This window comes from Cyprinodon tularosa, unplaced genomic scaffold, assembly GCF_016077235.1.
Source record: "Cyprinodon tularosa strain WSP-4 unplaced genomic scaffold, ASM1607723v1 ctg170, whole genome shotgun sequence".
NCBI lineage: Eukaryota > Metazoa > Chordata > Actinopteri > Cyprinodontiformes > Cyprinodontidae > Cyprinodon > Cyprinodon tularosa.
In genome coordinates, this window is record NW_024038532.1 from 734,052 (window position 1) to 750,177 (window position 16,126).

Genomic DNA, 16,126 nt, shown 5'->3' on the forward strand with positions numbered 1-16,126 from the left:
AATAGAGACAGATTCCAGTAAATGGAGACATACCTTGGAGATGTCTGGTTTTATAATGGTCCTTTGCTTTATTTGGATGGGCTCTGGCATTACCGTCACATTTTGGCTGTTCATACCTGTGAAGAAATGTAATGAAGTCAGGATTGTTTAGAGCAGTCAAACCCTCATCGTAAAAGCAGAGGAATCCTGTTTTCCAATGACCTCGGTCAGTTAAATCTGAGGGATTCAAGTGATCATTCTGTGGCAAACCAGGGGCTGTGAAACTCATCCAGCAAGAGGGGAAGGATTTGGAACTGGGATGAGGACAGAAAGAGGGGGATTGTGATAGAAGAAGAGAGGGAGTGTGGGACGCGAGGATGCCTCCGTATCCTCCGTGAGGGATATCATTGTCCTTACAGCCGATGTTTGATGGGGGAAAAAGCTGGCCTGAAAGAGGGAGGAAAATCCACACTTCCATATTTATCCTGATGTGCTAGCTGGCCCCCTGCCTGGAGTCTTGTTAATGTGATACTCTGCGATGTAGCTTAATAGCCAGTCTGCCAGACCTCTGACCTGCTGTTATCCAGACCACAGAGTTCCTCTCTGTTATCAACAACCCGGTCTGTCAGTATATCAACGTAAGATCAGTAAGTTTAGCCGATATTTTAAAGGAACCTTGATGGAACTAACCAGTTTTACATAGAACCTCCAATTAATTTGGAAAGAACTGTTCGAAAACAACTCAAACCAGTACTTGATAAGGCCAAAGATGATGACTACTAGGATTAGTACAAGTGCAAAGCTTTGATAGGACCTTCAAATAACTTTCATGGAAGTTTTTATCAAGAAATCTATGTTACAGAGTTTATTTTTAACGACTGTCCGTTAACTTTCCCGGTAAAAACCAAAGGGCCTGGTGAGGTTCAAAAAAGTTCCATGAAAGTTCCATGAAGGAACTGGAAAAGGTTTGGTAAAGTTCTTGTAAGTTACATTTACTATTACTTGTATTTGCTCACACTGAGCCTGGTTCTGCTGGAGGTTACTTCCTGATAAAAGGGAGTTTTTCCACTCCACTGTTGCTACAAGCATGCTTAGTGTGAGGGATTGCTATAGAGTTAATGAGTCGATGCAATCAACTGGTTTTCCTTAGATGGACAATTTGAATCAACTTGACTGGATGATCTAGTGAACTGGAAAGTGCTCTGAGATGGCACTATAGAAATAAACTAAACTGAATTAAACTTGTAGTTGTATTAAGGGCATAAACAGAATGATTTCTTGCCCTTTTCGGGCCGATTCTTCAGTTGTGTGAGAATTTTTCACTCGGGTCAAGTTTCAGCCTGCGTTGTGTAGTGTACAGGGGGTAAGGAGAGGTGATTAGCCTCTCAAGACCACCTTTGATCAGGAATCGTAAGGTTGGAAGAAAATCAAACATGTTTAAAGTTCAGTTGGCTGTCTTAAGGTGTTTGTGGGCAAATCCTGCTCTTGAAGCAGGGCTAAAAGCCACTACAAGCAAACAAGGGAGTTCTTCTTCTCCTTTTTCTTCCAGATTGACGTGTGAGCAGGTAGATCGCATCAGAGCGTTGGGGAGCACAGTGTGAGAACATGCATCATGAGCAGTGAACTTTTAAACCCTTCGGTTTTATTGTACAGTTTGAGCTGTAGCTGCGTGCCAACAACTGAAAATATCGCAACATATTCTCATTATCAGTTCGTATGAAATCGTACGAAAAGTTATGCACAGCATTTCGTACGTTTTAGACATTTTTCCTCGAAAATACAGATCAGTGCGCATGCGCAGCCAGACAGACGAAAAAAGCAGATCCGCGGACGGACGTAAAACTGGGAAAAACAGTGCAATAATCATTTCTTCAGGTCTCTAACTAGTTTGGTTGCTGTTTTGTATCTTAGGGTTAGTGTTAGGGTCAGGGTTAGGGTTAATTGTATGTAAAATTCTATGTTATTGAATGGTGCGTAAGATGCGCATGCGCAAGGATATCTTGTCTCGAGGCAAGACGTAAAATTACGACGAAATGCGACGAAAAAAACGTCTAAAACCTACGAAATTACGGTGCATAACTTTTCGTACGATTTCATAAGAACTAATAATGAGAATACACTAAATATCGTACAGTGTATGCCCCGGCTTTACAAGGCAGGAACTTTTCTGTTTTGGGATAAAATCTACCAGAGGTGGGACAGAAAAACAAAAGTCTCACTCCAGAACAGACTTAGCAACTCTACTTCAGCTACTAACTTCAACACAGCATGTACACAGAATGGGCATGTCCTCTAGTGAAAGTATGTTAGTTCCTACCAAACATGAATAAATCACATTTTTCTTTGGTTTATGGCTAATTTGTGGCCCACCTGGTTGACGTCCCTGGTATTGGCCGTCCTGTATCAACAAGCACACACCAGCAGTAGCCGGTGGAGGGGTGGCATTGGACCGGCTTGTAGAATCCGCCTTGGGCACAGTCTGGCACAAACACAGCGTCGTTATTACGCTGCTTCCTCTCTTCCAGAGCCGATTGCTGCTCCTGGTCACACGATGACGCTAGAGAGAGTTTACACACAAATCAGCCAATAAGCCCTCCGTCCACGACGTCAGCGGTAACTTAGGTGGTCCAAGTGGCATGATTTATCAAAAACCTTCCCTTACACAAACAGAGTATAAACAAAAGGATGTGTTTATAGTTTATTAAGGAGAACATTTAATCAGATTAGGTCAAGCCTTCTGGATTTCCATCACATGCTATGTTTCTGATTTATTTTAATTCATTAGTAAAATAAAAACAGCTGTCATCTTAGCAAACTTATTTTACTGTATCACAGAGGTGGAGTTATTGGAGAAATTGTGTGTAGACTGATATATCACCCCCCCACAAATGGCACTGTTTATGGACATTAACAAGCTAATGACTAAGTACAGCTCCCTTTGCCCCAAGTTAAGTAAATATTTGGACACTCCTTATGCCCTTTCTCTCGGTGTAGTGGGTGTATATAAGACAGATGAGACAAAGGATCATTGCCAGGAGTCTATTTGTGTACATTCTCCAAATTTCCATTAATGAAGCCATCCCTTTCTGACCCTGTCCTTTATTGGCATACATAGAAATTGGACTTGATGCAGAAGAAACTGCTTTTTTTTAGAGCTGTTTTCAGGCATCTCACCAAGAAAGATAAGAGCACTGAAGTCAGAAAAGAAAGGATTGCCTTTTAGCATATGAGGGCTTTTATTGCCAAGCTGGCCCTCCCTTTGGTGCATGCCTAAAGGCTCTGAAGCCGCTGCGGGATTATGGATATTCTTTTTCTTTGTTTATTTTCACAAGGGATCTTTAGCCACACAAAAGAGACCAAATGAAATACCTCTGCACTTTCTAAACTAACCCTCTTCACTCCAGCGCCTCTTTATGGGCTCACTTTGTTGGGGTCGGAATGAATTTTTTTCACCCCAATAAGCCAGAGAGCATATGGTAATCAAAACCAATGCAGCATTTCTCAGGCTTATTATTGGTTGTAAATTGTGATAATGGGATTCACGCACAGACCCACACATACACAGAAGGTTCTCATCTATGGGCCATTTTGAGTTATACAAACCAGCATATTTCCCCCATGTGCATGAAACTGGAATAAAGATAAACACACGTGTGCATAAAATAGAAGAGTGTGAGATCCTATAGTTGTGCCATGTGGAGATAATTACAGGTTAGAAGCAATACAAGAAACCACAGTGAAGCGGATCATCAAAACCCAATGCACTTTAACATCAAGATCTATTGGTTTCACAACCCCCCCATCTGTCCTTAAAAGACAGCAACAGCCCCAAACTATGATTGCTTACACACGTCTGACAACTTAAAATGGGATTTTTCTGCTGTGGTTTGAAGACATCCCAAACTTCCATATTAAAGAAACGTTTTGAAACTCACAGGATGCTCTGGATCTATTCTGCCGGCTGCGGACCTGTTCCAACCACAGATCAGGGTACGGGGAAGTGACGTCTGAAAGAAATCACCAAGACAACATCTTTAACAGGAGTCCAGAATATTTGTGTATGTTATTTGAGTCAGTTCATGTTATCACACAAACTACTGACTATAAAGCACAAGAAGATAACTGCATCATAAGCATGAGCCACATGTGGCATCTATTCCCTGGGGGCAGGCAGAATACAATCTAATTGGTGGCCATACTCATGTAAAATGTAGGTATAATAAAAACAGATATAAGCAGATAAACAAATAAAAATCTTCCTGGATGGGAAGCGAAACATCTTCAAACATGGAAGCAAAGTCCAGTGGATTGCTTTTTTAATTTTTTTGGAATGAAGAATCTTCACCAGCATATATTTCAAAAACCTTCTGAAATCTAAATCTCATAATTGGTTAAAATAATCACGCAAAAAGTAAGTATAAGAACAGATATGAGTAGGAAATGCAAACTTCTGTTTATATGAAATGAGGTTCAAAACACCTGAAATGAAGACCAGAAACTGTGAATTACTGGACTCTAAACTGCTTGGACCTGCAGGTCATCACAAATAGTGGTCTACATAAATCTGTGCGCCAAAAATTAGACCCTCTTTCATTTGTCTAACTAGAACATCTCAGTCTGACTGGAAAATGGTGAACCTGTGGTACCCAAATGACACAAGGTGAACAGAACTGAAGGACAGAAACTACAAGAGGTCAACGTGGCAGTTTTAGGATAGCAATGAATACAATGAGAACTCACAGGCAATAAAAATTGTAAAATATAATAAAGAACTGAGCCACAGCCCAGTATGTAGAAGAGTAAGGCTCCAGATTAAGATCCCCTTAAATAGGAAAACATAATCAGAGTAGAAAAACTCCTAGAGTCAAGGTGTTCAACAATTCACGAGAAGGAACAATATGTCAAAGATCATATTTCCAGAAAACATCATAAAAGAATACATATAAAATCCCTTCAAATCATCCAATATAATCATCGCAACCCCAACCCCTTTACAGGGGAACAGAAGACCTCGCCTATTCTAGCCTCGTGAGACCATCCTGATCATTTGTAAAATAAATTTTCTACTTGCTTGTGCAAGCAATGTTTTTAAAGATCACCTTCTTCATGTCTAAAACCATAGCAGTTCATCCAAGTTTCCATGAGTTCTTAGGTTAGGACAAGGCCTAAAATATCTTTTGGACTATGACGTGTTTCATTCCAAAAAAAGCTGAAAACAATCCACTGGACTTTGTTTACAAGTCGGAAGACGTTTCTCTTCCCATCCAGGAAGCTTTTTCCATTCAAAATGTCAGAAACAGCGTTGAATTTGAGGCTTTATACAGTAGCCCAACAAAGCCTTGTTTTTGCTTAGAAAACATGCAAATTGAAGCGGAAGGAGGGGTCGTTTAAAGTGAATTGTTGGCCTGGCAGAATAGGCGAGGTCCTCTGTTTCCATGTAAAGGGGCTGGGGTTGCGATGATAGTGGGAAGAGATCAACTCATCTGATCCCTATTAGAATGTTTTCCAAGCATGTTTTCTTTGATGGGCCACTATATAAAGCCTCAGACTTAACGCTATTTCTGAAATTTTGAATTGAAAAAGCCTCCTGGATGGGAAGAGAAACGTCTTCAAACTTGGACACAAAATCCAGTGGATTGTTTTTTCACTTTTTGAAGAATGACTATGACCTGGGTGACTGAGAATCCTCAGCACTGTGAAGACTTCCGACATGAGAGAAACCCTAAAGCATGACTGTGGTTGCATCAGTCCTTCAAATATTAATGGCCTTGTTAATACCCTAAAGCAAATTAGTTTCTCTGGTGCTGCATCACATCCTGGCGTTCTTGATCTGATCAACTTACCTTTAGTCTTAGCTTGCTGTCAGATTTTGCCACCACAAAATTAAGTCTAGCTTTAGATGTCAAGTTCCTTTTATTCTATTAATCCTCAGTCTGATCCTTCTCCCTGAGATTCTCCTGAAGTGTCACATGTGGCTCTGTTTTCCTAGAATGAGGTATTTTCTCCTGCTCCTACTCTCATTCTAAACCTCTCCAAGTTTATCCCCATTGCATGATACTGCCACCACCATACAGTCAATGTGACTTAGCCTCTGATAATCTGTAGAAGCTAAACCAATAGCAGCAATTTTTTTCTGATTAAACCCACTTACCTTCTTCCTCTGGCGGAGACTGTGGCTCCATCGCCATAGGTTCTGCATTTAGAATGGAGAATATTTGCAAGGAGACTACAATTACAAATATTAGCAATATTAGACAACATTTTACAATCTGATTTTGCACCTTGCCCGGTAAAGAAAGATGAAGGGAAAGACTGAAGAGAGGAGAAGAAACAGATTGAGTTCATAGAACACTTTTGAAGTAAGACCTTTGAAGAAAACAGAAAAAGATCCAGCAGCAAACACAGTAATCGTGGTCCCAAAGTCAAGAGGCTGTAATGCTGAAAACGGCAAACAAAGGTCAGTTAAAGATGAACAATCATTCCAGCTTTTTCCATCTGTTCATGTGGATATGAAAGCTGCATACATGTGGGGAAAATTTCTAGGTGAAAGAAGATGTTGACAAGTCTGAGGTGCACCAGTTACCAGTGGGAAATCTAAGGATATATATATCTGGTTGGTTTAGTTTGTTTGTTCTGTGGTAGGAGGGAGGCACGGTGAAGACCATGACAGTCGATGTGGTTAACCTCAAGCTCGGTCCCTCCCTGCAACATCGAGGTGTTTCAGAAATGGCTTCACGAACAGGCCACACATTAACACGAATTTCAACTGAAAAATTAAGTGTTTACTTTAAATGCATGGGTTTTACGGGAGTCATTCGTCATCCCATGCTTGTTCACTGTGTTGAAATGCATTCAGCGAGTGTGACTTTGCCTGACATGCTATTATCCCACTCAGTTCAAGGATGGAAATGCAGTTTCAAAGGCATATTTATGATTTGGATTTACAGTAAACCACTAATGAGGGTTCTTTACTTTGCGGCTTTTTACATGACTGTAACACCTCTCTCAGCATCTGCCAGGAAAGCCCTGTGCTATTTGTGGTCACAAGGCATTAGTTTTACTGCTGTTTGTCAGTCATCAGCTGCATATGATTCCAGTTTGTGAAATAAAAAGGTTCAAGTCAAACAACCAAGTTGTGCACAAAGCGAACCACAGGTGGCCTGATTTGCATCTAATCAAAAACCTGCAAACATGACATCATGCACAAAGCTGATCTACAAACCAGGTGTAAATCAAAGTGCGAAGTCTAAAATCAGTGAAACAGCAGGTGCTAATTTTTTAGCATGTTTACATTTGTTTAAAGATGTTCGAGATTAGCCTATTTTCCAGTGTAGTCCTGTTTCTCTGACTGTGACTAACTGGATGTGCTCTCTTTCATCCTCTGACATGGGAGCTGGCTCGGAGCTCGTCTGCCTGGCTGTGTGTTTCCTGGGCAGACTGTGGAGCTGGTTAACAGTTGCCTTTTGTATCTATGCTTCTTTTTCTATGTCTGCTTCTGTCTTGAACCTTAGCAACCTCAGCAGATGGCTGCTCACAGTGAGCCTGGTTCTGCTGGAGGATTCTTCTTGTTAAAATAGAGTTTTCCTCTCCACTGTCACTACAAGCCTGCTTAGTGTGAGGGATTGCTGGGGACTCAATGAGTCAGTGCAATCAGTTGGTTTTCCTAATGCTGTGTTCACACCGGACGCAGCAGGCGCGGCAGAAGCAGCCAGTTTACATGCAAAGTCAATGGTTGACGTGCGTCAAGGCGCAGCAAAATGTCCCGCAGCGCATTTAAGCATCATACGCGCGGCAAACGCGCTGCTGCTCGAGATGGAAAAATTTAACTTTTGCTGCTCGACGCGCCGCATCAACCAATCAGAGAAGCTGATCTGGGAGCTGGCAGAGAGACAGACACATTGCTGATGATACATAGCGCTGTGATCGCTCCTCTGAAACAGTTTATTGACGCCTAAATTAACTTAAAATGCAGAAATCTGCCGGCAGAATGTTTGCTTTTATTATCCTGGTGCCTGCAGTTTGGATTATTTAGATGAAAAACACCTACCAGCCGCCGCGGTGAACCGCGAGGCGGCGACCCGGCCAGAGGCTGCTGTTGAATGGGATTCCTACTGACAGCGCACAGCTGGTATGTGGGGGTCTGAGCGGCTCCGACAGAAATGGTAATCTGGATGAACTGACTGCACTGATTAAGTTTTCAGGTGGATTTTCTCACTTAAAAACATATTAAAAGAACTTTATTCCCATTTATCACAGCAAATATAGCTGCAAGGCAAAGAAAGGATAGTGAAGCTCCGCCCAACGCGCGTCAGACACACTTTTGCACCGCGCAGCCAGAGCAGCAAAGCTGCTTTAGCCGCGCGTCAGAACTAACTGGTACAAGCAGCAAAAATGAAGCAGCAGACGTGATTTTGCTGCTTTTTCTGCGTCCGGTGTGAACGTAGAATTAGAATGAAAACTTTGAATCAACCACGGCAGATGGTCGTGTCACGACCCGATCCGTCCCTGAAGCACGATCTGTTCTGCGCATGCGTGAACAACTATATATTTTAATTTTACATAAACAATGTAATGATGGTACTAAAATCACTTATTTCTACCCTTAACTCACTAAGAAATGCTAATACACACCTTTGATACACTTTTGATGCTTTTTACATTTTCTCCGTTAAAATGCTTCTCTGATGTCATCATGGGACACGCTCAGAGCAGTCCGGCAAAATATGATTAATCCATGTTTATCTGCATTTTTGTTGTTTCCTTTTTTGGATTACGCACAATATACAATAATGTTAACACGAAAGGAAAACATAAAACCAAAAAAAGACTATATTAACGATTAATTCCAAAAATGAAAGTTAGCTCTCAGAAGTAGAGTAGGATCCCATTTCCAGTGCAGATCGGGCAAAGACGAGTGATAGAACAGAAAGGATTTTAAGGCATTTATTTTCTCAGAAAATACATTGTTAACCTTTAACACATATTTTAGAACATTTACTATTTTGCAGAGGGAATAATGTAATTTAGGTCAAAATAAAATCGAGGGTGACCCGGATGTATATCTCAAATGAGCTGATGGCTCGTGCAGAACGGATCGTGCTTCCAGGACGGATCGGGTAGTGAAAGGCCGTTCACACTGACACTGATTCTTCCTGTTCAGAGGTAGTTTTTCCTCTCCACTGTCCCTACAAGCATGCTTGGTGTGAGGAATTGCCTTAGAGTCAATGAGTCGATGCAATCGACTGGTTTTCCTTAGATAGTAAACTTTGAAACTACTGGACTGGATGATTCGTTAGTTTCAATAGTAGTTGAATAGAAATGACATGTGTTGTGAATTGGTACTATATAAATGAACTGAACTGAATTGAATATACAGCACTTATGCTTATGACCACAACAAGCACATTTATGGGAGGGGATTATGCAAATAAGTAATCTTTGAAGATCTGGGCTTTGCTGTTTATAGCTGGTTCTGATCTTACATTTGCTGCAGTGGTTCGGTTATGCTTTCATTAAAACTGACATTAGGGGGGATTTATTTTTAAATGTGCATCAAATTTAAAATCAGCAAAGTTTAGCATGCATTTGTATTTGGTCTGCTTTTATTTATTAGTAGGTAGAACTACATTTTCTCTACAGTTAAAGTGGAAAGTTGTTTTTAAAATAGTAAAGCCAGGACTAAAATTCATTATTCAGGTCTTCTTATAATTTATAGCTTTGATCTAAACCTTTTAATTGTAGTTTTGGGTGTAAGGTTGATGAACTAGATAGACTTCGAGACGGCAGATTTTTTTTAACTCCGCAACGAATATTTGTTGTGTTAACAGATTATCGTTAGCTCCTCCACATATGAGCGTCATGGCTGCTTTTATGACAAATGCTCTCCTTCCCTGACCCATCGCTTTAGGTTTACGACCATGTCTGGGTATGTCTGCAGTTGTGTTATACTTTCACTTCAATTTGCTGATGATGGGATGAACAGAGGTCTGAAGTAAGGGAATTTTCCTTCACACAAAAGCTAGATTTTAATTACGCACAAATGTACTTAATTAGGAAAGTATTTGCTTCTGAGGATAATTTGATTTCAATATATTTCATTTAGGGGCTAAATACTTAAAAATAATGTTATTGAGCTCAATTTTATTCCATTTGACATTATTCACTGCTTCATATTGGTCTCTTTTAAATAATCGGGCAACTTCTGACTCCAGTTGGTCATTTTATTTTGCAATATTAGTAGGCAGAACCAACGGAGACCAAATTTTATATTTTCTTTACCTAAAAGTGATGCAAAAAAAAAGGAAGGAAAATACAAATAATCATTTTTCCATGTCACGATACTGTATAATGTTATGTTGTGCATATGCACATAAAATCTCAGTAAAAAGTTCTGAAATTTGTGGTTGTAACGTGAAGAAATGTGGAAAACATCAGGAGCAATGAATCTCTTCACCGGGCACCGTGTGTTATAAAACACTTCGGTTCTGAAGGGGTTAGTTTAAATCAAAATATTGATGCAATCACTGCTATTTTCAGATCTGGTGCACCACAAACCGACAGTTTATTCTTCTTTTCACCACCCTGTTTATCCAACCAGTTCAGATTGAACCACGGCCGATCCCGGCACTTCCCTCTCCCGTTCATTCTCCCAACACTCCTCCTCACTTGATGTGTGTGTAACGACCTGGCTAAGATGGACGCTATACACTCAACTGTCAACAGAAGGAATAGGGAAACACAAATGGTTGCTGATTTACTCTATAAGATCATAAATCTATCCTAATGAACCCAAATTACAATCTTAGGGAAGTTCCAAATAACATCAGTTAAATTAAGCAGATTTAACAATTCCCGGTACTGAAACAAAAGAAATCTTAGTGGTTGTTTATCTGGAAAAAGGGCAGAAATTTGATGAGAAACAAGCTAAGAGTAGACTGGAGTTCACCATGTGGACGGTTTCTTGTTTCTTTTGCAGAAAAAGTAAAAGTAAACCTGAAGAGAGAAGTTCTGAGTGACTGTTTGCTGAAGACAACAGACAGGTCTAGCCTCAAAAGTTGTTTATGATCCATTTCTGTGGATCACAAACTCCCTCCTAGAAACTCGTTCAAACCAAATAAATAAGCAGTTTATATAAAAACATTATAGAAGGAAGCTTTGATACGTGATCCTAGTGGGAAAATCTTGGAGGCAGGAAGCAGAATAGAAATCATACATTAATCAAGCTAAACATTTCTAGTAGAGGATAAGCAAACGTTTAAATGTTGGCAAACTATTCAGACTGTCATCATATTTCAGAGCTTAAGATCCTTAAAACATTAATGGTATAAATAATGACACGGTCACGGTTGGTTAAAGCAAATAGTTTTCAGACATGAATGTGTCTCAGTTAGTGCACTTAGCATTAGCTGTACACTGCAGAAACGATCTAGAAATTAGCAAAAATGTCTTCAGTTAAGTGCATTTAATCTTAATTTGAGTAGGTAAATAAGATAATTTGCCAATGGAATGAGTACTTTTACTCTTAAAGTAAGATAATTAAATAAAATGCTCTTGAAATAAGACAAGGGAATAGTTTTTTCTTATTTTAAATGTAAATTGTCTTGTTCCATTGGCAAAGTGTCTCACTTACCTCCTCATTTCAAGAAAAAATGCACTTATTGTAAGAAAAAAGTACTTATTTAGATATCTTTTGTTCAGTGTAGTTGATCTTTCTGCATTTTAAAACCTTTATGCATGGTCCTTCCTTTCTAAACAAATCTATAACAGAAAAAAAAGGACATTTTATTTTAATTTAACCAGTCAAAAAGTTAGGGCTGTTATTTTTAATGCTAAATGTCTCAGAAGAAAATGTGTTGTTTTCTGAAAAAAGAAAAGAAAAAAAAAGACCTTTATTGGCAAAAAATGTGACATCAAAAACTGAAGTTGAATTTCTCAGACTACTATAAAACTTAGTTTATTTAGTTTGATTTTATTTGCTTTGAAAATGTATTTTTTTATTCCATCTATTCTATCTTGTGTCTGAGTTAATGCACTTAGCATTAGTTATAATTGATCTTTCTGCATTTTAAAACCTTTATGCATGGTTCTTCCTTTCTAAATAAATCTAAAAGAAAAAAAAATACATTTTATTTTACTTTAACCAGTGAAAAAGCTAGGGATGTTGTTTTGAATGCTAAATGTGTTGTTTTCTGGAAAAAACAACAACAAAAAAACAGGACCTTTATTTGCAGAAAAATGTGACATTAAAAACTGAACTTGAATTTCTCAGACTAACTATATATTTATGTTATTTGTTATTAGTATCAAGGTCGGTTTAGCACCATTTTAAAATTTTGTTTAACTGTTTTGCATTCGATTTTATTTGCTTTGAAAATGTATTTTTTTTTTTATTAAAAATTCAGTTGATCTATTTTCTATAATGCTAACCAGGTTCTTTACTCACAGAATTATAAAACAAAGATTCACCGATTTACTTCCACATCAGGGTGAAGCAATATATGTATGATAACATCCCTGATGTCATCACATTTCAGAGCTTAAGACCTTAAAAACATTAATGGTATAAATAATGAAACGGTCACGGTTGGTGTTTTATTTTTTTTCCGAAAATATACATAAGACATCTTAAAGCAAATGATTTTCAGACATGAATGTGTCTGAGTTAATGCACTTAGCATTAGTTGTAGTTGAGCTTTACGCATGGTCTAAATAAATCTAAAAGTAAATTAATATTTTATTTTAATTCAACCACCTCTGTTTAATTATGGATTACATAAATGCAGATTCATTCAAACACATTCAGATTCAGTTTTTCATGGTAAGTTAAGTCCATAGAGCTTTCTTGAACGCAGCTCATAAATTGGAAACTGGAAGGTTTTCTGACTTGGGATGTGGAAATGAATGAGGCTTCCACCTGCTAGAAGTCTGAATTAAATCAATTAACAAAACAAACATGTTTTATTGCAAAAAAAACCCCCAAAAACAATACTTTATATAAAACATTGTTTGGCTTGAAGATGTGAAAATAACAGTTTATATTCAGAGAGCAGGACTGAACAGACATTAATAAAAGGTTCATTTTTCTCACCTGGTTTTGGATCTATGGGGGTTCCTCTTTCTTGTTTTGAAGCTAAAAAGAAATAGAAAATTATCAAAACATTTTTCAAATACTTATTTCCAACTGTGATGATAAATTATAAGGTTTTTTAATCCATAACTCTTTCTACTCCTCTACTTTAAGTAAGAAAGTGGCGGCAGCTGTTGCATTTTTTAGAGAGTAAATAAATAAATAATCTACAATATTTGCACAGATTTTTATCACCACTTCGGTAATGGTCTACTTTACACTTTTGTAGAGTTCATAAGGATAGTTAGAAATCATGTAAAGCTGGAAATTACAAAGCAACAGGTAGAGAAGCTGCAAAAACTGCACCTAAACATATTATGTTTAGGTTGACTGAGGCCTGTCATTCAGCTCAGACTTTATATCTAAATATATGCTGAAAAAATGATCTATATACACTGGAAAAAATCGAAATCTAGATAAGTCATTTTTTTCTTAAAATAAGTGAATTTGTTCTTGGATTGAGGAGGTAAAAGAGACATTTTGCCAATGGAACAAGACAATTTACACTTAAAGTAAGAAAACTCAATTGCATTGTCTTATTTAAAGTGCATATTATCTAATTATCTTATTTTAAGAGTAGAAATACTCATTATATTGGCAAACCATCTCAATTACCTACTCAAATTAGGCGTAAATACACTTAATTTAAGACATCTTTTTTTATTTCTAGATCATTTTTCCAGTGTATAAATAAAAAAAAGTCTTTAATCAAGTGTATTTACCCTTCATTTGAGTAGGTAAATGAGATGGAATGAGTATTTTTACTCTTGAAATAAGATAATTAGATAATATGCACTTGAAATAAGACAAAGCAACTGTGTTTTCTTATTTTAAATCTAAATTGTCTTGTTCTATTGGAAAAATGTCTCTTTTATATCCTCAACCCAAGAAGATATTCACTTATTTTAAGAAAAAATGACTTATCTAGATTTCGATTTTTTTCCAGTATATACACTGGAAAAATGATCTAGAAATAGGTAAAAGTTTTCTTAAATTAAATGTATGAACCCTTGATCTGAGTAGGTAAATGAGATAATTTGCCAATGGAATAAGTATTTTTACACTTAAAATAAGATAATTAGATAAAAAGCACTTAAAATGAAAGAATGCAATTGTGTTTTCTTATTCTAAATGTAAATTGTCTTGTTCCATTGGCAAAATGTCTCTTTTACCTCCTCAATCCAAGAACAAATGCACTTATTTTAAGATAAAAATGACTTGTCTATGTTTCCATTATTTCCAGAGTATATACACTGCAAAAACGATCTAGAAATAAGTAAAAAATGTCTTAAATTAAGTGTATTTACCCTTAATTTGAGCAGGTTAAACAGATAGTTTGCCAATGGAATGTGTAATTTTACTCTTAAAATAAGATCATTAGATAATATGCACTTGAAATAAGACGATGCAATTGTGTTTTCATATTTGAAGTGTAAAACGTCTTGTTCTATTGGCAAAATGTCTCTTTTACCTCCTCAATTCAAGAACAAATGCACTTATTTTAAGAAAAAATTACTTGTATATTGTATATATATTGACTGTATATTGCTTACTTTATATTTGTTTTTTTGTCTCTATTCCATTATTTTTAACATTCTTTTTACAATCAAATATATGAACACAGTTTCTACAAGGTCGTTACACTGAACCTGGATTAATGAGGAATCTGTGTTTTCCTGAATAAACCTACCTGGTCTTGGCTCCATGGGGGCTGCTCTGTCCTGTTTTGAACCTAGAAACCAACAGCTGTAGTTAAAATAAAGCTAGATTTACTTCCACCATAACACCTCCCCTTGGAAACCTCTTTATCTGCTGATTAATAAACATGTTTGACCTTTTTGGGTCCTACTCTCACTTCAATCATTGCTGCCCATCATATATAGTTTTAAAAAATTTGAAATTGCATCATGTCTTCAGTTTTGGTGTCTCGCTCCAATATAAGTACTAGTCCTCATCTGGCCATCCATGCAGCTTTGTTTGAGATCCTCTCACTAGTGAGACACCGACATCCTCCCAGCCAGACAGTCACAGAGATGTGCAGGACATGTGGCATTAGTTAGGGGCTTGTGTGGCACAGACTCTCCTCTGGAACCCTTAAATTCCTTACAGCTAAATGTTGCTTAATTCTGCCTCATGGTTTGTTTGAACCCCAGCTTCTAGAGTTGAGCAATCCTCAAGCCTGGGGAGGGCCTGGAGACCCCTGTGGTCGTCCGTCCTGCACAGATTCACGTTGTCCTCTCCTCACAAACATAAAATGCAACGTAAAACTTATCAAATCATATTTCATCGGCACATTCAAATACAATTTTAAAACACTTTTAATCACATTTTTTTTCATTTTACGACATTACTTTGTGGACAATTATAAAATGGAACAGTGATGTTTTCTTTTATTTTCAAATCAAGCACATTTTTACCAAGCTGAAATAAGACAAAGAACTTTAATACTACAAAACAGCTATTCGTCAAAGTGATAACCTATAAAAAATAATGTTCGCCATCCAGGGGGGGATTTACCATTAGGCAATACTAGGCAGATGCCTGGGGTCCCAAGTTCCCGGGGGCCCCTTAAAACTCTGGTTACGTGTATGGTTAATATAACAATTCCTTATTTGTGCCCATTAATTATGTTTTTGTCTCCCTAAAAAGTGGATCAGACAGCTGCAGCTGATCCAGAACGCTGCTGCCCGTGTCCTCACTCAGACTAAGAAAGTAGAGCACATCACCCCGGTTCTAAAGTCCTTCCACTGGCTCCCTGTATCTCAGAGAATAGACTTTAAAATCCTTCTGTTAGTCTATAAATCTCTGAATGGCTTAGCACCTAAATACATCACAGACTTGCTATCAGTGTATCAACCCTCCAGACCACTCAGGTCTTCTGGCTCCAGCCTGCTCTGCATACCTAGAACCAGAACTAAACATGGAGAAGCAGCATTTAGTTCCTATGCTCCACTTATCTGGAACAAACTTCCAGAAAATTGGAAAAGTGCGGAAAGCCTGAGTTCCTTTAAATCAAGGCTA

The 16,126-nt window shown here is 37.8% G+C and overlaps 1 protein-coding gene across 2 annotated transcripts in view; it reads right to left on the reverse strand.

Moving 5' to 3' along the window:
- smoc2 (SPARC related modular calcium binding 2) overlaps positions 1-16,126 on the reverse strand; it is a 70,181-nt gene that overhangs the window by 28,626 nt on the left and 25,429 nt on the right. The window contains exons 5-10 of one of the 2 annotated variants that reach the window (XM_038281423.1): positions 14,796-14,837; positions 13,067-13,108; positions 6,131-6,205; positions 3,915-3,986; positions 2,350-2,536; positions 34-116 (exon numbers count right to left, since the gene is read on the reverse strand). In XM_038281423.1, coding sequence (XP_038137351.1) covers positions 34-116; positions 2,350-2,536; positions 3,915-3,986; positions 6,131-6,205; positions 13,067-13,108; positions 14,796-14,837 — 501 coding nt within the window. The remainder of the gene's footprint in view (positions 1-33; positions 117-2,349; positions 2,537-3,914; positions 3,987-6,130; positions 6,206-13,066; positions 13,109-14,795; positions 14,838-16,126) is intronic. The other variant, XM_038281424.1, reaches the window with a different exon arrangement.